This window comes from Schistocerca serialis, chromosome 4, assembly GCF_023864345.2.
Source record: "Schistocerca serialis cubense isolate TAMUIC-IGC-003099 chromosome 4, iqSchSeri2.2, whole genome shotgun sequence".
NCBI classification, from domain to species: Eukaryota; Metazoa; Arthropoda; class Insecta; order Orthoptera; family Acrididae; genus Schistocerca; species Schistocerca serialis.
The window spans coordinates 906,735,545-906,758,282 of NC_064641.1; the positions used below are offsets into that span (position 1 = coordinate 906,735,545).

Consider the following 22,738-nt stretch of genomic DNA (forward strand, 5'->3'; position numbering starts at 1 on the left):
AACCTTGCCACCTTGTGAAGGCTCTCGTCAAATGATATTACGAACAGGGCATCCCCTTCAAGATCTGTGATAACATTTTGCCAAAAGTGCGGAGCTAACCCATAAACGATATCTTACGATGTCTTGCTCTGCCACGGCTGCAGATACTACATAGGTCGGAACATGACCTGAAACACAGCAGTCTGTTTGTCTGTATTAGAAAAGGTAACATGGGTTTCGATGGCCTGCTGAGTCCATTGTATTTCTGCCCTTGTAACGTCATACGGGATTAGGTACTTTCAAATACGGCTATACACAGTGTTAGTGGCAGTGGTGAATGTGAGATTGGACTTCGGTTGCTGGGAGAACAACATACTGACCATTAATTGTGAGATCCCCAATTCACCTGCTGCCACCATCTGATCAACTGTCAAGGAATCGTCATCATCCACGAAGACAGGAAGTGATCAGGAAGTACCAGTGCCCTGAAGACAATCAAACATCCTAATACGATGATGAAATTACCCATGAGATACTGTACGGTAGAACAGCAGTCATCAACAGATGAGTCTGTCTCATTTGTTTCAGTATGTGCACATGAAACCAACCTCATTGTCTAAAAAGGAAGTGAAAACAGCAAAAACATTGGAAAAACAGAATGTACCTTGCTGATCCTCCCTCTTCACCGCAAAACCAGTAACAAGTTTATAATTAACACCAAAACTTGATATTAGAAAAGGAAAGGGTAGGCTGCATCAAACTGTGCAAGCGTAGGTTGCAATGCCAAAGTCAGGCAGTCACTTTGGAGTGCCACCCTGTTGACAAGGAACTCAGCTCGCCTGACAATCCTGTTCTCTTTGCCTATCTTTTAAAAGCATTGTTGGAATACCCTTTTAATGGCTGACTACATCTTCTCAATGCTAAGGTAAAAACAACTTGAAAAAAGTCGTATTGGGGTTCGTGAGGCTACTCAAGAGCACTGGGTAAGAATAAATATACTCTAGAGTGATTTAAGAAAACTTTAGTCTGTGAGGGGCTATACAAATACAGAGCAATGTGAGATTGTAACCTTACTCAAAACATATCCCCATATGTCAGTCTTTTGTTCAGATACCAGCTCCATTGTGATGCTTTTTGTTTCCTGAACCTCCCTGTGTCCTGAACCCAGGTGTTGTGTTACATAGGCAGCCTCAGAGTCTATGCATCACTTAATGATCTTAGCACCTCAACTTATCAAGGACTGACAAGAGATGCCTGCAAAACAGGTCCATGGTTCTGGTCTGTTGCGGAAATCTGTTCATGAGTTGGCAGATATTCAGGCTCAGTCATGAGTCACTAACATCAAGTTTTGAACTGGCACAATTGTTATCAATCTGTGCAACAGATAACTTGTGCAAATACTCAAATCTCACACCTACTTGCCACTCTTGTCAGAAGCTGCTCGGCTGCCACCAAGCAAGCAGTGGTGATGCTGACTGCAAGCTGAGGGGAATGTTGGAGAGGGGAGATGCGATAGAAAGGATGGTTTAGGGAGGCTGTGCACAACACCCAGCAGCTATTCAACTGCATACCGCCAGCAGCAATGTATGGCACCTCTGTAAACAAACCATTTTATCTGCTGAGCCAAAAACAAGAATTTCCAGTGTTTTTTTTTCTGAATTTCCTTGGCACATTTGAAATTCCCAATTTCCACAACTTCTTGCAGCCTTGGCTTCAATCTGCAAGTATCAATGGCAATGAGATAGCCGTGATGATTGCTCCTTTCACATCGGCCCACAGGACACACACTGTTGACAATATGAGCGGTTGTGAGATTACTACCACAGCTGCATAGGAATCCTCTTGATGCAAAAGGAACTCATTTAATATTACTGTCATTCTGAAGCTTAACTAATAGGTCCTGCATGTTCATGACCAAAAGATTGTTGGGGTAGCACCTGCAATATGCATTGCAGGCATGGAATTGCTACAAACAAATAAGTCCTTTTGTGGAGAGAGTTTTAATGTACTCACGACCCATCATATGGCGAGCAACTCTCCAGTATATACCTTGCACGCTCTTGGCAAAAATAATTCTAATGCTTCGTGCATGTGTAAAAGCAAAACCAACCCTGTCATTGACTAACAATCCATTCATGTGGATACATGTTGAATTTGGATAGTCAAGGAGAACTGAGTGGAACAAGTGCCTGAGAACAGTGGGATAAGAATTTTTCTTATGGTCACAAAGGAGGTTCATCTGAATCATAGGACTGCGTACATACTACGTGGGGTGCAGGGAGGAAACAACATAAACAAAACTGCAAGGTAGGGCAGTTGGAGATCCTAGCATAGAGCTTCCGATTTTATCCCAACTGGTCTACCAATTTTTGGGCAATTCATAAACGGTCTGAGCTGTTGGTAGTGAAACAATGGAATAACACAGACTGAGAGACATTCGACAGATTGTTGCCACAGAGTTGGTGGGATGGTCTGAGAAGAGAAGGGACACCAGCTTCCACCAGCAAGCATCTACAAGACTTGTATGGAAGTATCTAGTTGTCAACCATGGATAGACCTAACAAGCTCAGACTGAGAGTGCTGCCAAAGCAACAGGCAGCAGTAGTCACATCAGGATAAAATCAAGCTTTATAAAATTGCAGAAGAACCGTGAAATTTGTGCCCCAGGAAGTGGTGCTGAGAAATTTGTGAGCACACAGTTCGCGTTGAGCTGGCATTTGTGTGAGAATGTTAACTTACTCTCAGTCAATAAAATAACACAGTTGGTAAAATGCACATAAATGATAAAAAGCACGCAGTTAAAATCCTTGTAACATTCACGCAAGTTGGTGGCAAACATGATTCTCTCAAGTTTGCACAAACATGATTCTCTCAAGTTTGCAGCAGAGCACCACACAAGCAGCAGCTTGGTGCGGTGCGGCAAGCTGCCGAAAGTGAAAAAGGAGATCAAAAGCATGATTAAGTGGCACATTACTGGATGTTCTGCTAGCCCCTAAAGATGTTCTGCTAGCCCCTTTAGCAATCTGATTATACTGGTGGAAGAACTTAATGAGGGAGTCCATCTGTTTTGGGTGCCAGAACAGTTTGCCAGTTTATGTAAACTCAGGAAGACCAGCTTATTAACACAGATGAAATTTTAACAAAATATTTTAGTGCTTTAGATCCAACTAGTGATTTTTGATCCAGATTAAAGGCAAGTACACAGCTCTGTTCTTTTATGTTCTAAGGGAAGTGTTAACCAGTTTCCTGTTGACTTAAGAATATCATGTCAAAGTTTCAGCCAGTACTATATTTTGCCTTAAGGGAAGGGTTTATCGGATGAAATTATTTTATATAAAGATGATGTTCCACTTATTTAAAAACTTTGGGAAAAAACACCTTTATTTAATACAAACATTATTACCAACGCTCACAGAGCAATGTATCAGTGTAAAATTAAAGAAGGCCTATTTTGATTGCATTAAATTAAAGTTTTTAGGACATAATTAGACCACAAGGTATTAGACCAAATTTGGGTGAAGTGGAGGTCATTGCCAAATTTCCCATACCTAAAAACCAAAATCAAATCTTAATTATGCCTTGTTAGATCCTACAGACATTTTGCACAAGAGTGCAATGAATACGACACAGTCATTTAAAAAATGCAATGTTGAGAAATGGACATATGAATATCAGCAACAATTTGATCACATTAGGTAGGTACTCAGCAGTCCCTGTCACCCTGCTTTGAGGAAGTTTTTCATGTAATGACAGATACATATGGTTTTGAATTGGGATAAGAGATATTTCAGCTAATTCAAACTGGACATGGGGAAGAAAGAAGGACCACAGCATTTGTTACTCGGTTGCTTGTCATCTGTGAGAATAGTTATACAGTTACAGAGAAAGAAACTCTTGCAGTAGTGTGTACTTTCAAGAAATGTACATTTTTTTGTCAGGTCACAAAATCATAGTGCAATCCCACCGCTGTGCCGTGTTCTTTCTAATGCAAAGTGGCTACTCCATAATAGAAGGACTTTGTCATTACGAGAGTCTGACTTTCACATGAAGTGTGTAGAAGGAAGCAAAAATTATGTAGCACATGCACTTTCAAGGGCACCAGTTGGCCTGAAATGTGATACTAACATGAGATATGTAGATGATAAAATTACTGTGTTTTGCTAAAACAAGTTGAGAGAGCTAAAAAAAATGGTTAATCACTTAAAAGAGAAACAGGAGGGAGATCTCCAGTTAAAAGAAATAAGGTTAAGACAATTTTGTATTCACAATGACATTTTTTTGACGCAGATATGCGCACCACAAGAGTATATATTGCTCCTCATATAATATAGACATGAGGGGCATGGATATTTTGGCCCAAAAATTTTTATAGAGAAGACTAAAAAGCATAATTTTTTTAGAGGCATGATGTGTAAAATAAAGAAGACAGTAAGATCATGTGAAACTTCTCAAAAAGACAATGGAGTTTTGAGGCACATAAATTCCTCAAAAAGACAAATGGAGTATTCAGGCACATAAATTTCCTATGTACTCTATTGTTTCAAGTTAACTGCAGAATTTGTGTGCAGTCGACATTTACATTCGCTACTAAAAAGAGTAGGAGATGCAATACTTGTTAGTAAATTTAGAGATTTGGTCTAAGCTTGTCAAAACTCGTCCTTTGAGACCAACTACATGCAAGGCCTTAAAAAGAATTTCACTGCCAAGATATTCAGAGATAACACATATTTTAATATTAAAATTTCATACACACGCAATCATAATGTGTGAAATTGGAAGGCTGTTCTGTACAAAATGTAATGAGAGGCACCGTCAATGGTCCAAGTGGGCAAAGGAAATATAAACTATTCTGAATAACATGCTCCACTCTTGCAGAAGTAACTCACTGCAAGGGTTCAGATGTCCTGAAGGGCATGAACTTATTCTTAAGAATGTGTTGGCCTCCCCTCACACAGTTTAGGGAACTGAAGCAGGTGTCAATGAAAACTTAGACAAAATAGCTAATAATTGTGAGAGTAAACACAATGTAAATATACATGTATCTAATTTCCAAGTGGAAAATATAATTGAGAAGAAACATCACAAAGTATGCTTATCATATTTTTTTGGGGGTCCAGCCCCTGAATATATTTTTGAAATTACTGAGAAGTTGTTTAACCCTTTGCTGAAACATTAAACTTTATTTATTCAGTTTTATTTTTCACTGGACATAATAACTGCTTTGGTTTTGGTTCTAGCATATGAAAATGTTGGGTCATAACTTTGTAACCAGTTGAGATGTGGAGTCTGATGTTTTGAAACTGAGTTTATGTCTAACAGTGTGTTTAGTAACACCTTTCAAATTACTGTTGTATCTTTGGTTTCAACAAGATCTCTCAAGTTTGGTTACACAGCATTAATAGCACTCCTATGTTTAACTATTTTCTCCTGGTCTTTACCCTCACACTCCTCTTTAAGGGCAGCAGGAAATTCTCCTGTACATAGTGTACAATAAACACGTACACTGTAACTGTCATTATATAGTTTCAAAAATTCTTATTCCTGGTGCAGGTTAACATTAGATGCACACTTTTTTTGCCCACTGTTAAAATAATAATAATAATAATAATAATAATAATAATAATAATACAAGGTAAAATGATCAAAAACGTGTACACAAGTTATTTCATATGTGAAAACAATAGGCGTATTGCTCCTGTTGTGTTGCTGAATTACTAACAGTGGTCGAAAAGTTGTGATGGAACCAGGAGCCATGTATCTCCACCAGTGTCAGTGCTTGCTCCAAAATCAACTGAGAGAGGTGCAGCCTTAAAAGAATGTTTATAACTGTGATGTCCAATACATAGGACTTAATAAAAAAAAACCCTCACTAATCATAAAATTCTCTGACTCCGGACATTCTGGGAACTCCTGTGGTTGCCCCAGGCAGCACTAAAAAAAACCAGGCCTGTGGCAGCTAAGCCCAATTGTATGGCGAACATTTATTGTACAAGATCCAATTTCTAAATAGACATTAGGACTATTTGGCAATGGAGATCTGACGAAATGCCCAGCTGATGATGATGAAATCATTGTTGTCACAACCACATCATGGTCTCTGATACCAGTTTGAATGTGGACACCCTCAAAGACGTCAGATGTATTTCCTGCCATCCAGTCTAATTATTTCCGTCATAAGTAGGGTTCCAAACTGTCTGTTATAGGCAGTTATTAGAGAAAGCATTTAGTAAAGTTTCACAGGATGTCATGTCCACTACTAACAAAACTGTAATTTTCCCAATTGATTGCTGTATGATTGGAGAACTTATATACAACTGAACTGAACTTTTCTCTAAAGTTTTCGATTATGTCAGAAGGTGAGTATGGTGGGCAACAGAAGGATCCAATTAACATTTTAGTTTAGTTATGTCAGGTTCCACAGATCATTTTCCCGATTATTTTATCAATATCATGCGGAATAAGTCAGATTACAAGATATATATACACACACATGAATAGAGCTAATATTAATATTACTGAAATTTTTAGTTCTGCACATGCAACTACATTTAGTGGTACTTTTTTTCAATACCATTTCTGGAACAGCAACTCGTCCATGGAGTAGAAGTAGTTGTCCAAAAGAAATGATTTTAAGATAAGATTTAAAATTTGGTCTACTACCTGTCAGACCACTTTATGGTGTTGGGCAAATGATCAAAGATTTTTGTTGCTGAATAATGTACTCCTTTTTGAGCAACTGACAGTTTCAATAACAGTTAGGATAGGTCGTTTTTCCCTCTAGTGTTGTACGTATGAACATCACTGTTCTTCGTGAATTGAGATGGATTATTTGTAACAAATTTCATTAGCGAATATATGTACTCTGATGGTGCAGTTAAAATACCTAACTCTTTGAAATGGTGCCTACATGACGTCTTTGGGTGAACACCACTGACGTCCTTGGGAGAACACCACTAATTATTCTCACTGCTCTTTTGTGCAATCAATACTTTATGTCCAAGTGGTTAGTTACCCCAGAAAACTATTCCATAAGACATTATTGAGTGGAAATATGCAAAGTACGTTAGAAGGCTGTTTATTACCAAGACTAGCGATTATACGAAGAGCGAAAGAAGCTGAACTTAGTTGTTTGAGAAGCAAGTAACATGCTTCTTCCAGTTCAAGTTGTCATCAATGTGAACACCCAAAAATTTGGAGAAATCTACCCTGTTAACTGAGCCCTGTTCATATGCTACCATCAATTGTTGGTATGACTCTATTCTGTGTACAGAACTGGATATAGTGAGTTTTTTAAAAATTAAGGGAGAGTCCATTTTCTGAGAACCACTTAATAATTCTTTGAAAGACATCCTTAACAATATCTTCAGCTGCTTTTTCTGGAATGGGATTTATTGTAACACTCATGTCATCTGCAAAAAAGTACTAGTTCCGCTTGCTGAACATTAAGTGGGAGGTCATTCACATGAATAAGGAACAGCAGAGGACCTAAAATTGAACGCTGTGGGGCTCCCTTTGTGATAACTCCCCATTCACTAGAATTTACCACCCTCCCAACATTATTTGTGCTATTCAGCACAATTTTTTGCTTTCTGTTCATTAAGTATGAACCAAACCAGCTGTGTGTATAACCATCCATAGAGTCAAATGCCTTGGAGAGACCACGAAAAATACCAACTGGTAACAATTTGTTATTTAGGGCTTGCACTATCTGATTTGATGGGTAAATGTGTAGATAGCATTCTCAGTCGAGTAACCGTTCCGGAATCTGAACTGTGACATGCTATGTAAATTATTTTCACTTAAATGTGAGACCACTCTTGCATACATAACTTTTTCAAATATTTTAGAAAATGAAGTCAGAAACGAGACCCCTGTCCAATCAATCTCACCTTCAGTTTCTATCTTTGTGTATTTGAGTTTCTAGTTTCTTGTGACAAATACACCTCCACCATTTACAATCCTTTTCATAAACACTTAAATTTTTCCCAACAATCTCACTGCCTGTCAATTTCATGTTTCAGTACCTAGTGCTATGTGAATTCCACAGCTCTTCAGGAGCACTTCAAATTCTAGCTTTGTTGCAAATGCTTGGCATTTAACCACTAGGATTTTAATACTCTCACCTGTAGAGGCCATTCTTTTCGACTTTGCTTCTGGATATCCTACAGCTGTTGTTATCTGGACTGAATGAAGAGTTGACAGCTTGTGTGCACCCCACACATTGTAGTGCACACCTGACCCATTTAGAGGGACCTTACAGTTCTCAACCATATGGTGCAGGTCTAGGAAGTCATAGCCTAGCTTGTCACAGAACCTTTTAAGCCTTTGGTTCAGCCGTTCCACTAGACTTCTGAACCAGGGGGCCACAATGAATTCTGGGGACAATGCTGCAAATTGAGCCTCATCGAAACGCCATTCACAGGACTTAATTTCCGCATATTTAAACTGCTGATGATTGGCAGACCCCTATCCAGTTGAGTTTGCCTCCATTTAACACGACAAAGCAGGTTTCTCCAAAACAGATGAAGTGAGACCCACTGGCTCAGTTTCAGTGAAATACAGCACCACGAACTGGTTGTAATGGGGATCAGTAAACCACCGTGAGTCCTCTCTGGTTCCTCTCTATCCTGTATGGAACACCTAGATTTCCCATTAACACACCACCACAGTCAAACAGACGAGTAATGACACATCCCGTACTTCCTGCAGAGCAGACAGGGTCCACAGGAGAGGATAGTACTTGAGGTTCCTTTGAAACAACAGGTATACAAGTCTAGGGAGCTCTTCCAACACACCAATTTACAGTAGCCACTAATCATTTGACAGCAGTCAGGGCTATTTCCAACTGCTTATGAACGTCAACTAACTAAGCCCGTGTTTGAGAACAGCATTCACAATGGGGCTGCACTGTGGCTGGTGCAATGTTTTATATACCAAGGAAATAATAATTTTAAACTATTCCAGCTGACTATCTTCTAATCTGTTGAGATAAAAAATTACTAATTCACTCTAAGACTTTATGCAAATACACAAAACGAGATTTCTACGTATGTGTGTTCATTCATATACTGCGGCTCATTTCATTGTTGCTAGGCGCTGGTGAATACAGTCAAAAAGAATACCTATCAGCAATTTTAGTTCCTCCTCCTGACTACAATATAACTTTATAATCTGTATTTAGTCGATAAGAGGAAACATTTATACTTTGCTTTTTCTTTTTCCAGAGCTATGATCCATTTTCATCACAAGTCAAATGTCTGTCCGTACTGCCAAGTTACTCTGCAAGAGACAGCCAACAGCCACTAGGTTGAATCATCTGTTTCCAAGAGCTAAACCAGAGAGAATTAACATCATCTGAATCCACACTGAATCACTATCAAAGATTAAGAAACTCAAAGAAAAAAGAATCTAATGTAATGTATCCGACATACACCGTTCCATACGGCAAAAGCCATCATTTGTGTGCAACAAAGTAAATTAATTATGCAGAGAAGGAATTTTAATTTTCATTCACTTCTTTCCATACACTTCCCTGGGGTGGTCTATCCAAGATAATATGTCATAGCCTTCTTGTATCAGACTTACATGCTAATAGATCAGCTTTATTCATTTTTTAACCAAGCTGTAACTAATAATATTTTTTCTTTTCATACTGAGAAGATTGTTTTGGAATATACGTTTTGTGTGATTGCTTTTAATCACATTAAAATGGAAATGGGGTAACAGAACCTATTGTTTCTTTAAAGATTTTCTATGCACAAACATTACGAATTTCACATTTATGCTGAAAGTGCCAAATAAACGTCCAAAAACAGATAACTGTTGTCATTTGATCATTATGTTACAAATACCTTTCACTTATTTTCTTGCAATGATTTTATTCTTTAATGCTGCTTTGCCATTACACACCAATCAGCATAGATAGCTGCTACCACTGCAACTTAGACTTTAATTGGAATTAACAGTAATAAGCTGTAGTAAATCCACCAAGAGAGGTTATGACATGAAAATCATTCAGAAAAATACATTATTTTATACCATTTGCTAAACCCACCTATAAAGATACAATTTATTACTAAATTATATTTCAGTAATTTTCCCAAAGGTTCAAGCCCATTAAGAGACTCAGCTCAGTTGTTAAGAAACACAATGAGATCGAGCAGTGACATTTGTTACATTCATCTAAACTGAAAATGACCTCTATTCTCAGCTGATTATTATTTCATTTGAAATTTTCATTTATTAATGTTCTTTGGGGCAAGAGCTATTGCAGAGACTACAGAGCTTCTGTTTCGAATTTTTCATTGCATTTTGACATTTTGATAAATAATAAAACGAATATTTTCTGTATTTGGACTTCTCATTGCAAGATTCCGATAAACTGGTATACAGCAATTTCTCTTTTGTGGAAGTGGTAGGTGTGTGGCACTGTTTCTGAATTATCTACATTTTGGCAATGTATAATGTATTTTATGCCCCTTCCAGATCGTTATGTTGAATTTGTACATGGACTACTGAGCACATAATTACTTTCATTGATGATGACTGGGATAAATTCAGACTTAAATTTTTGATTTATCCAAATAATATCTTCAACAGTATAATTTTCTTCCTTTTTAAGTCAGAGTTCCTGGAAAGCTGAAGCCCACGAAGTTCTGATTTCCTCAATAAGATTCTTACAAGTGGAATGGGAACAAAGTACTCTCACAAGGTTAAGCAGAACAGTTAACAAGTTTGTGACTCTCCTCACTATTGCTAATAACACACAGTGTAGCTCAAGATAGTGTCAGTTGTCACACAATCAAGAATGCAACAGTACAGTTTGTGTACACGGTTCAGTCTGCCTACATGCCTCAGAGGGTCACTTCACCCTGAGTCGTATGTGTCACTTTACTGCAGGAAGGGTTTGTGGTGATACAAAAAACATTCAAGATTTGTCTCTTAGTAGTCACTATCGGTCAACATCACCTGATGACCGCTACCTGCAAATAGCAGCTCGTAGGTAACCCGAGGAAAAAGCAACAGAACTGATGCCCTTCTGGGAATGAGTGGGAGAGCTGTGTTCACCCAGACAGTAAACAACTATTTTCATGGTTAATTTGGCCTCTGTGTGTCCAGTATGAACAACACTACAAACCACCAACACTACAGGCTGTGATGAGTGTGGGTAAGGATACACAATGATACTGGAGAAATGGCATCCGGTTCTCTTTACTGACCGATACAAGTTATGCCTGACACATGATCACTGTGTAGGGGTGTGGAACTGGCAGAGTACCAAGCGACCCAGGTGTGCAGTCTAATGGTTTCAGCAGGAAGGTGGATCAATCACATTTCGGGATGGATTCATGTATAGATTGAGGGTAACTTTGAGGAGTTTTGGTGTTAGGATAGGATCCTCCAACTCATTGTTCTCCAGGAGGCAAAAATCTATTAATGGAATGGCCTGTAGTACAAACATAAACCTTGAACATCCTTGGGGCCCAGTAAAATTTTCAAGGTGTTATTACTGAAATCCTGCTGACACACTGGCTACTTCAAGATGGCAGTTGTCGGAGAGTGGGACAGGCTCCAGCAGCAACGTCTCAACTGTCCTGTGGACAACATGCCGAGAGGTGTCCAAGCATGTTACAGTGCACAAGGTGGAGCAAAACTGCATTAAAGGTAATCCAGCAACAAATTTTCAATTTACAGATGAGAAGTCCTGAACAAACTCTGGGTTCTTATATTGATTTTATCTCACAGCATAGTATAAACACTTTGACATAGCAGTCAATCTTTAAGCATACAAAATGGAAACTCAGACCACTGGGAAGGCAGGCGGGGGAGCGGACTGCCACGTAGAGGAATGAGCCACACTACCTACACACAAGACTGGCAGCCTACATCAGCCTACATCTCTGTTTCGTGCTTCCATGAAGACAGAACTGACACTCGGAGACAGTGAATGCCTATTATTTTTGGGGTTGTGGGAGTCATACTCAAATTCTTGGATGGATCTACCGTAGCCCCTTCACTCACTTCACAATACGAAAACAACGTGCAACACACATCAAACAGAAGTAAACAGAGAAATAAATAGTGGCTACTGCAAATCACTTGCCGAGGTTGGTAGTGCGGTAAATGAGGTGGTAGAGGATCGACCTCTACTGATGTGTAATGCAACTGTAGTCCAAAATATCCATACTTAAAACTGCCACCTTGAAGTGTCTGTACTATAACTTTTTTTTTCGGTTCTGTTTCATTTCACAAGGATTATTCTTTCATTCTCTCTCTTCTAGAATCTAAGCCCACACACATTCACAGATAGGCAGATGGTACAGAATGTTCCTTGAGTAGTGTGTGTGTGTGTGTGTGTGTGTGTGTGTGTGTGTGTGTGTGTGTGTGTGTGAAAAAATTGAAACAAACGAACCAGCAGCATCACTAAAATTTGTATGGCCTTTAATACTGCACACAATTTGTTCCATTCCATTCAAATTACACAATACAGTAGCTTTTGCTGAATGGTGTGCTATACCAAATATAAAGAAATGGTTTTGGTATTTTTTTCCAATTTTACCGTGAACTTCCTCTTCTGTTACATGTTTTCACACTATTACTTTCAGATTTACAGATTAACGTAATACCATCAATTAACATGAACATCTGTAACAGTTTTAAATACAGTTAGTTCATTTTTCTCAATTCAGAAGTAAAAATTATTGTGTTCTTCACTTACTATCATTTCTAAGAACTTTACTGGAAAACCACCAAGGATCCCATCAGATGGGATATTTTTATTCTTTGTAGAGTGTGAACTGCTCAGCATGGGATCACTGATGAGCCTTGGAGACAATGCACCTGAATAGCGTGGAGGTGTTGTTATAAATGGCACAAGATTCCGTGGTCTGAATTTCTGAGCGAAGCTTGAGAGTGTTATTGTCTCTGGAGGATCATTTGACTGAAACAGTTTAACACATCAGCTATACACACACACATACAATAATCAATCTAAGTATATAATATTTAAAAACTCTGATAAGTAATGGTAATATATTCCTGCTTTACATTTGAGAGAGTTAAAGGTCATAAGATGTTAAACATTAAATAACAGCAATTGGCAAATTACGTTATCATGCAAACAGTACTCAATACATTTCTTTCTACCATCCCATAAATGTAAAGAGCAATTACCAGCAATCCACACAGTGAGCACAAAATTCAGACAGCAGTGAAAAGATCATATTTAGATAACTATGTACAAGGTAACAGCAATGTAACTGAATAATATCTTTCCTTCTGAATAAAACAACAACAAACTCTTCTCTAGCGTAGTGGACAGTTAGAAAGAAGAGGCACATAAACATAACTTACTAGAACTTCATAATCTGGCACTGAATGAGTGCCAAGTCCTCCTCTCTCAAATGTTATTCGATATGTGTTGTTTGATGTGTCCACGGCATCAATACTTCCTGTAAATAGACCATCCTGCGGCTTACGTAATCGAGCTGTAACTTTTGTGCCTATAACAAGTTGCAAGGGAATCTCAGGAGGAAGATCCTTGCAGGTAGACAGGTCAACAGTCTTTCGCTGTTGCAACAGTCTGATTTTTGTACGTTTTCTATCCAGTTCCCGGCGCTCCTCTTCAAAAAATGACTGAAAAATACAGAAACAAGTTTAAATACATTAACCTCCTCAGTCTAATGTTAACTGTGATTGATATTTGCTAAACATAAATTAGTTTTTAAGTTTCCTGTGTGTGTTCCGGTCACAGAAAATTTTAAATACAACAACCAGTTCCGTGCTTAGATAGTAGAATTTGAAAGATTTCGGGAAATAATATCACAAACTACAAAACAATTCATAAGTAACAAGGCAGCAAATTCAATTTATGACAGCTGAGCTGTTACGCCCTTTTTATATCCTAACCATTTCTCAGCTTTATATTTTGTACTTAAAATGAATGACAGTGTACTTTTTTCCTCTATCATGATTTTTTGTTATTTTGCTAAGGCAGTGACACATAGCCAAAAATATTGAAATAGATTAGTGTTAAGATCACCATAAGCTGCTACGATATATATAACCTTTATTGAACAACTAGATCTGGTCACATGAACTTCATAAGGCAGTATGTAATACAGTGTATACCATGCACAAATGCAATTGGCTAAGATGAAGTCAGCTAAAGTACATCACTTTCTGAGTTTGACAAATGTACATGTTTCCTCTGAACTGCAACTTTGCTTAATGCCAAATTTCTGTGAATGGGTACTGTAGGAAATTACTACACTATACAAACAAGTTCTTGACGACTGATACTGTCTACATGGTAGTGTTCCATACTTGGGCACCTCCTAATGTGAACTGAACACAGTGCATCCAATGTCAACTTGAGAATGTCATTCAATATATTCTCTAGCAAGTAGGGGGAGGGGAGGGGTCGGGCCAGCTGAGGTTACAACCTCTCATATTATGACTTAAAATGGCTCCTTTTCTAGGGAAAGCAGTCTGTGGTTCCTGAATTCAGTCAAAACATAGGTCATTAAAAGGCAACAAAGCTGAAACGCGAAATGAACAGTTACAATTAAACTTTTTTACTTTCTTTCTTTCTTTCTTTCTTCCAGAGTCCATTTAGTGTCATGCTTAAGGAAAATTGGCATCCACTGTTGCAAATTAAATCTCATTTGTCATGTTAATACCCAAATGAAGAGTACTATGGATTCGACAGCCTGTGCTGTATCGGCTACAACTGCAGATAGCTCAGATGATAAACACACATTAAAGTGTAAGGAGTTAAAAAACTGATGGCACCCTGTCAATGGCTTGTCACAGTGAGAGCAAGGTGGTGCTGGGTTGCCACTCTCAACAAATGATGATGGTTAAAAAAATGGTGCCCCATATGTAGTCTAGTTCTATCTCCTTTTGATAGGAAAACGTTGCCTAAGCTGTAGAGAGGACTTTATCTCCCATAACCTGTTCCCATGGAGTGATGACCATTATACATGCCAGAGCAACAGCATGAACCCACATATAGCAACACTGAGATCATCTGAGGTGACAACAGCTAAAAGGCATGAGTAACAGAGCCTCATTCCCCAACACATCTACCAATCCATACCAATGACACAGTAGTGCCAGTATAGGCAAGCGAGTAAAGCCATTCCTCAATCCATTGCACTAAAGGGTAATATGTGTCACATCACACACAGGCTCTGAAGGAATCTGAGTATATGACAATTTAGATATTCTGTGTCACCAGATGGACAAGGTGGTCTGATAAAGAGCAAACAGCTCTGTAGTAAAAATCAAGCACTGGGCTAAAAGTGGATATATAAACACCTCTTCACTGACAACAAATATGCATCTCATGTCATGGTCATCATTAGAGTCGTGAGTGTTAAAGATGTTCTCCCCTCACACTGCAAATGAAGCTCCAGAAAAAACGGCAGGTAATATGAGATGAAGCTTTCGATGTAGTATATGAAACCAAACTCTATGAGGCTACAAGGAAGCAGAATGTGTCTCATTTTGGTGGTCAAGGGAACGGTCAGAAAAATAAGTATAAGGTGGGTGGTTGGACATGGGGGACAATCAGCAAACATACTTGCATAGGAGGACATCACACTAGAATGATAGCATGGTAATTCAGCAGCTTTCACACAGAGGCTCATAACTGCTCTGGTGGGCAACTCACCAGTAGACAAATGAATTTGGTGGTGAATCACGTGAAGGCGTTGTAAATTGGTTGTGCAGATGAATGTACAATGTATCCATAGTCCAGCTGTGATCATGGTGAATACAAAACTAACTTGTGCCTATGAGACACAACATGTGAACTTACAGTAATGTGGGATTCAATACTATTCTGGACGTGACACTCTGCAATGGCTTAGGAGCACGAGATCTGCCACGTTGTTCTTTAAACTATAACAGTAAATCTCAATCAATAAACTGTATGCCTTATTTGATAAAAGTATACTCTAACTAATAATACTGTCTATCTTACTGCCTAGTACAAGATGGATTTATCAGATGCCACTGTGCTGACTTTTGAATAAATAGAACTTTGTTACTTATGTTAAGATTCTCCTAATTTCCTCTTCCAGCACTATACCTCAAATTAACATAACTCTGTAACTGACATTTCGTAGAGTCGAATGGTAGTGGTCAGGCCAGGCACAGTGCTTTCTCATGTGCTTGCTATTAATAATGACCCCTCAGCACCAGAAGTAGACATTAATTGGTCATACACTGAATGCAACACACTGTAAATTTCCTTGGACTACAGTTAGATAACAAGTTAAAATACAGTCAAGCTCACAGATGAACTAATAAAGCAGCTCAGTTCAGTATGTCACGCCTCTAGAAGCATCTCTCATTACATTAATATAAAGTCTTGGCTTATTTTGCATATTATCAAATCTGTATTATCTTATAAAATTATATTGTGGGTAGTGCTCCTACAGTAAATAACACTTTTTAGCAAAGTGAGCAGAAAGAATAATGTCACACTGTAACTACAACAGGCACCAAATCCAAAAGCAGGGTCGTCAATGAAGTACAACACTTGGCAATGAAAGCACGTTTATTATTGACACAAACATACAAACTGAACGAAACTGCTTCCTGAAAAGAAAGTGCTGCTATTTACACAAAAATCAAATACTCCAGAATATGGAAACAAAAGATATTTCAAGAACTTGATAGAAATGATACTGCTGCTTCTCCTGGGGAAACAGTGATCCACTGTTTCAGAAGTTCTCATTGGAGCTGATAAAAGCATCCTATATCTAGATAGTGTCAATGGACCTCTATGTATGGCAGCACTTTATGATGAGCCTCAAAGACAAACCCCTCACACTGAACTTCGCAATCATCTAGCAGGTCTTCAGTTTCCTTGAACTAGAAGCCCTCCATTGTCAATCTGCACCTCAGGGCTATAGTTGGGCTTCATAAGGAAAACATGAACAATTTCTCCATGTTTTTTTCTTCTTGATAAATGGTCATAATCCTCGACTTTGTAACACTTTAATAGTTTACTAATTATTCTGATAGTGCCACTTTCCGTATCAGTGTAAAAATCCACATCAAGTCTCCTAGGCTGTAGTCTCACCAGCTGGTACTGTTCTGACCAAAACCCCATTGTGCGTATGAGGGACATGCTTGATAAGACATGTTCATGGCCATCCTGTTCCATCACAGACTCTCCAAGAACTCTCATGAGGTCTCATTGAATAATTGGACCAGACAACTCAGGGGGACCTCCATAAACTTATACAGAACATGCCAAATAGCTGTCATGCAGTGATAAATGCTCACGGAGGCCATAGGTCTCAATGTTATTGAACTTTAAAGCTCCAAAAGTCATGTGAAAATCACTCAGGACACGGGGATGAATGATTATTAACACTTTGTTTTCAATGCCTGTAGGACTTTCATGTTCTTTTTATGCAAATGATCAAGGCTGTAATGATGTTTTATTGTGTATTTAAATTTTGAAAGCTAAAGGCGTAACTGGGTAACATACCCAGTCATTAATTATTCCTCAATGGAGAATGGCAGATGCCCAAAGTCAAGTTCCAATATTCTTCTGCACAGATTATATAGGGCCATGACATGCACTGTTCAGGAGCATACCAGAAACACCGACAGTGTACTCGCCTCCTCCAAGCTAGCAAATCTACTACTGAAGAAGTCTGTATTTCTATTGGTTATTTGATGAAATACTAAGAAACAAAAATTGTGGCCTTCACTTCAAACTTTTAGAACTCTATTGTCAGTGAATAGGTGGAAATACAACTGTCAGCAGCCCATATCAGTCGAGATGGCAATTTCCAGCTAGATAATGCATGGGATCCTATCATAGAATAATTCTCTGCATAGCTCATTTCCTTCTGCGATTTTACCATGTGAAGGTGATTGATTTGGTATCAATGAGATGAGCTCTCACCATAGTGAGCACTTACAGCAGGACATAAACTTGCAGCAGAAGCACATGCATTCTAACACGTATGCGCAATGACAACTAGGTACACCAAGGATATGCCGACGGGATCTTAACCCCTCAAGTGTGATGCTGGCCAACTGACAGCATCTGCAGTGCAACATCTATTGTGCACGACTGTGAGAGATATATCCCTCCCATACTGCACATGCTATATCTAATGAAGTACTGGAAATAAGATTCTGAAAAGTAGAGTTGTCACCTAAAACTATACGAATTTAATAGCCTAACTCACTTTGGGCACGAAGAGTTTTAATCATGTTATAAAAATTAATTGCTTACAAAGTTTTTTCAGAGTGATAAAGCTCAAAGCATGGAACAATACACACTGCTCAGTTTGCAGGACATGTTTTACATCTATATGACGTCTCTCTTCTTTGCTGTTTAGTTGCACACACCACACATCTCCTTAGGCCCACTCTTCCATATTTTGGTGCTGGATTGTCTTCCAGGAAGTGTCTACCAGTGAGACAGTGACTGTCACTGACAATGTCAGATGGCCTTCTTTGCTTCTGTTCAATGGCACTGTAATGGTAATTAGTTACAAGCTCATCTGTCAACGTCACTCTAAACTCTATATGGTCCTTCAAGTTTCCATTCTGCCAATACAATATGTAAGCATTAAGAGCAGCCACATTTAACAAATGCTTAAAAAGTTTTTAGTATCAAACTTTGTTCTGCTTTCTTTTCACAGGGAGAGATTCCAATTACTGGTCTTTAAAGTACACTTTCCCCATGTCCTAGCTGCCGTTCGAAAGACAGAGTGGTATTTAGCTCACTGGCACTTCTCCCTCTTTTTCTCTTCTTCGCACATCTAATGTTGATGCACCATGGTTTGTTGTTAGCACTGAAATTTCCCTTTTAGCCTCCAATTTCAGAGCCAGAAACTTATTTCGTGCACTTATGACATCCCTTCTGTAATTCCATATTTACAATATGTGGTATTCCTTTCCTACGTGTTCTAGCTGGTCCTGCAGCGTTAGTATTCCTGTCCACAAGCCCTTTGAACAAGTCAGGACTTGAGTGGTAACTGTCCATATACACACACCAAACCACATCTAACAAATTTAAAACGACCTTTGTTGATGTGAGGTGGTTGTCTTTTCTTATTTGACGGTTAAGATCAGAATCTCTTAGAATGTACAAAATAAAGCTCCATAAATACCTATTCCTCCCCCCATGAACCATGGACCTTGCCACTGGTGGGGAGGCTTGCGTGCCTCAGCGATACAGATGGCCGTACCATAGGTGCAACCACAACGGAGGGGTATCTGTTGAGAGGCCAGACAAACGTGTGGTTCCTGAAGAGGGGCAGCAGACTTTTCAGTAGTTGCAAGGGCAACAGTCTGGATGATTGACTGATCTGGCCTTGTAACAATAACCAAAATGACCTTGCTGTGCTGGTACTGCGAACGGCTGAAAGCAAGGGGAAACTACGGCCGTAATTTTTCCCGAGAGCATGCAGCTTTACTGTATGATTAAATGATGATGGCGTCCTGTTGGGTAAAATATTCCGGAGGTAAAATAGTCCCCCATTCGTATCTCCAGGCGGGGACTACTCAAGAGGATGTCGTTATCAGGAGAAAGAAAACTGGCGTTCCACGGATCGGAGCGTGGAATGTCAGATCCCTTAATCGGGCTGGTAGGTTAGAAAATTTAAAAAGGGAAATGGATATGTTAAAGTTAGATATAGTGGGAATTAGTGAAGTTCGGTGGCAGGAGGATCAAGACTTCTGGTCAGGTGACTACAGGGTTATAAACACAACTTGACCAGAAGAAGGGATCGGCTGGTAGGACATGTTCTGAGGCATCAAGGGATCACCAATTTAGTACTGGAGGGCAGCGTGGAGGGTAAAAACCGTAGAGGGAGACCAAGAGATGAATACACTAAGCAGATTCAGAAGGATGTAGGTTGCAGTAGGTACTGGGAGATGATGAAGCTTGCACAGGATAGAGTAGCATAGAGAGCTCAGGACTGAAGACCACAACAACAACAACAAATACCTATTCTTGGCATACAGTTCGAAGAATTTCATCCCAAAGGACGCTATTTCAAAGATATGAACTGCTTCCACGACAGTCTGCCTTTCCATAGTAACAAGGATTCGTCAACAGTTACATTATTTACTGGCTCATAAGCTTTCTGAAAAGGTTTTTTTCTGCCATGTCCATGTTGAGTTTCCTGTTGTCAGCAAAAGTAGAAATCTTGTCAGGAGATAACATTAGGGAAGAATGGCATTTCTTACATGTTCTTTCTGGTAAAATACATTTCAGCTATTCTTTTAGACACTATTCCAAGTAAAAATAATTGTTAAAAGAACTCCGACTTCTTCAACATCAGTTGGAAATTACTTTCCACATTCCGATTTCTTCAGAAAAAATATTTTTTCACTATCCTTGTGTAAAAAAGCTTTCCACAAACTTATTTGTTTCTTTGACAATAATTTCTATTATTTCGTTGTAAAAGAACAATACACAATAAACTAATGGCCCTGCATTTGGAGTTTCAGCCTACTTTCAGCAATGCTATATTGTCACACTCCTTTCCGTCAGATGACACTGCACCATGCACTGACAGTTCGTCATCTGAAGAATCATCTGAAGACAATAAAAACTTGTCTTCCTCATTATCACTCTCCATCAAAAGTCACAGAACTTCATCTTCAGTCAGCCCAGTCTCTGCACACAACCTAAGAAAAATTGGCAGGCACACAAAAACAAAAACATTTGTAGCACATGCAAATAACAAATGCAAACTTCGTCAGCATGAAATTAAGGAATGTATGACACTGCCATCTAGCAGCGGTTTTTCAAACTGTATTGGCAGAGAGGAAAAATGTATTCGAAAAGCGCAGACGGCATATGACATTTCACACACTGAGCGAGTGGTCGGTGGTGGATAGCATATGCCACTGCACATGCTTGAGGTGTTAAACAGGGGAACCCAAGAGTCCTTTCACCAGAAGATGGTCAGAAGGCTCTGCTCTAAATATAGTGGAAGCAAGTTACTGTCAACTGACAGTTCCCACGACATTTCATGGAACAATCTAAACACCCAGAAAGTTTTAAATTCCACTTCAATAGCAGTGTCACAAGTGACTTGGATATTGTTCAAACATCTCTGAAAAAACAACAATGTCTTCTAGATGGCAAAGACACATCATACATTTAAGGCATTGAAGGACGTTCTCCACAACACGCTCAAAGGTGGCTGGTGTGTTACATAGTCCAAATAGCATTGTTTAACTCAGAGGCCATCAGGTGTTATGAAGACAGTCAACTTCAAATTTCCAGCAGCCTGGCTGCATGTCCCTAACTGATAAATGATTTGCTCTCTCAAGCAGTCTAGGATATCAATGGATAGTCACCTTTCTTCTCGATTTTGTTCAGTCATTGGTAGTCAATGCAAAAAACGCCGTATGCAGTCCTCCTCCTTCAACAAGGACAATACGAGGGGATCATGGACACTCTGAGGGTGTTTTTCCATTGGCTTCTTGGTCTGTCTTTTCTCCAATCTGGTATCTGTAAAATGCCTTGGTCACGCCAGATACTATTGGCAATTCGATAGTTCCTTCCTACACTATGGTGTCTATAGTGGTGACTCAGCACAATTCTTTGTCAATGGCACCGAGCTGCCCATCCTAGAACAGTCTGGCTGTTCCGAAGCACATGCCTTTAGGGACGAGTTGTGATTGCTCATGACAATTATTGATCTGAAGTTCTCCTATAACACCGACATAGCTTACAATTGTTGCAGACATGAAGATATTTTTCAATTGACAAATACTTCATAATTTAATTGGGTATCAAGACTGGCAACTAGAACCCATCTCACTAATGATGAGGGATAACATCTTCGACGGCTCACAATCACCCAGAGCAATTTTTGTTACGTGGGCTTCTCCAAGTAGCTTTGTCAATCTGGAGCTCTAATCGTCCTCAATCTTTGATTGATTGTGACGCCTGCAAGAAGTCCCACCCAAGAACAACATTATGACTACAATCTGATAAAACAAAAAATCGGAAGGGCTGTGTTTTGCTACTAATAGTTATTCTTGTAGTACACATTCCGGTTGGCGGGACGTAGTACCTATTTGCAACTTTCAGTGCAGTTGCTCTAGTATATCATGGAATATTGTCTTCTTTAGCTGGTGACATTGCGCATTCAACATTACAGAAAAGGAACCCCACAAGTTGGCTAGCGCCTCAACAGGTTGACCATTTCTGATATCAATATTTCCCAAAATTTTGGTTACTGTCGTCCATGAAAGATTTTCATATGTAGCAGCCTCACCTCCACAGATGGTCGCCTCACAAAGTTTTCTTGGATTCGGCAGCTGCAAGTGCAGCCAGTACCTCTGTGCAGTGACAGGCTGTAGCGTGTCGGTCAGCAAACTTGTCCAAGGTATGGTGAGTGGCTTTGTCCCAAAGGTCAACTATAACCATCTGCAGTTGACTAGTGTGAGTAGGACAACTGTTGTAGTTAACAGCTTGGGGCACAACAGTCAAACACATCATCATCTTTCTCTGTAGTGGCATACATTCCAAGGGCATCCACACTGGAAACCTACTGGTGTGTTTGTCCTCAGTCCTCCAAATGTGTGTTGTTCTGCAGGGCATTATGCTTGGTGGAGGAATTGGTTGTACCTGTGCCGATCTGATGGTGCGACAGTAATGTTTGACGGCTGCCGCATAAGTCTGAGTTGGACGAGACCATTCTTCATGGTGCATGTGACTGATGGCACAGATTGGTGTTAAAGATGACTACACCTC

General features: G+C 39.3%; 1 protein-coding gene across 1 annotated transcript in view; it reads right to left on the reverse strand.

Annotated features, from left to right (window-relative positions):
* LOC126473583 (protein lin-9 homolog) overlaps nucleotides 1–22,738 on the reverse strand; it is a 101,977-nt gene that overhangs the window by 41,806 nt on the left and 37,433 nt on the right. The window contains exons 5-6 of the mRNA XM_050100729.1: nucleotides 13,333–13,614; nucleotides 12,698–12,919 (exon numbers count right to left, since the gene is read on the reverse strand). Of these exons, the coding sequence (XP_049956686.1) occupies nucleotides 12,698–12,919; nucleotides 13,333–13,614 (504 nt within the window). The remainder of the gene's footprint in view (nucleotides 1–12,697; nucleotides 12,920–13,332; nucleotides 13,615–22,738) is intronic.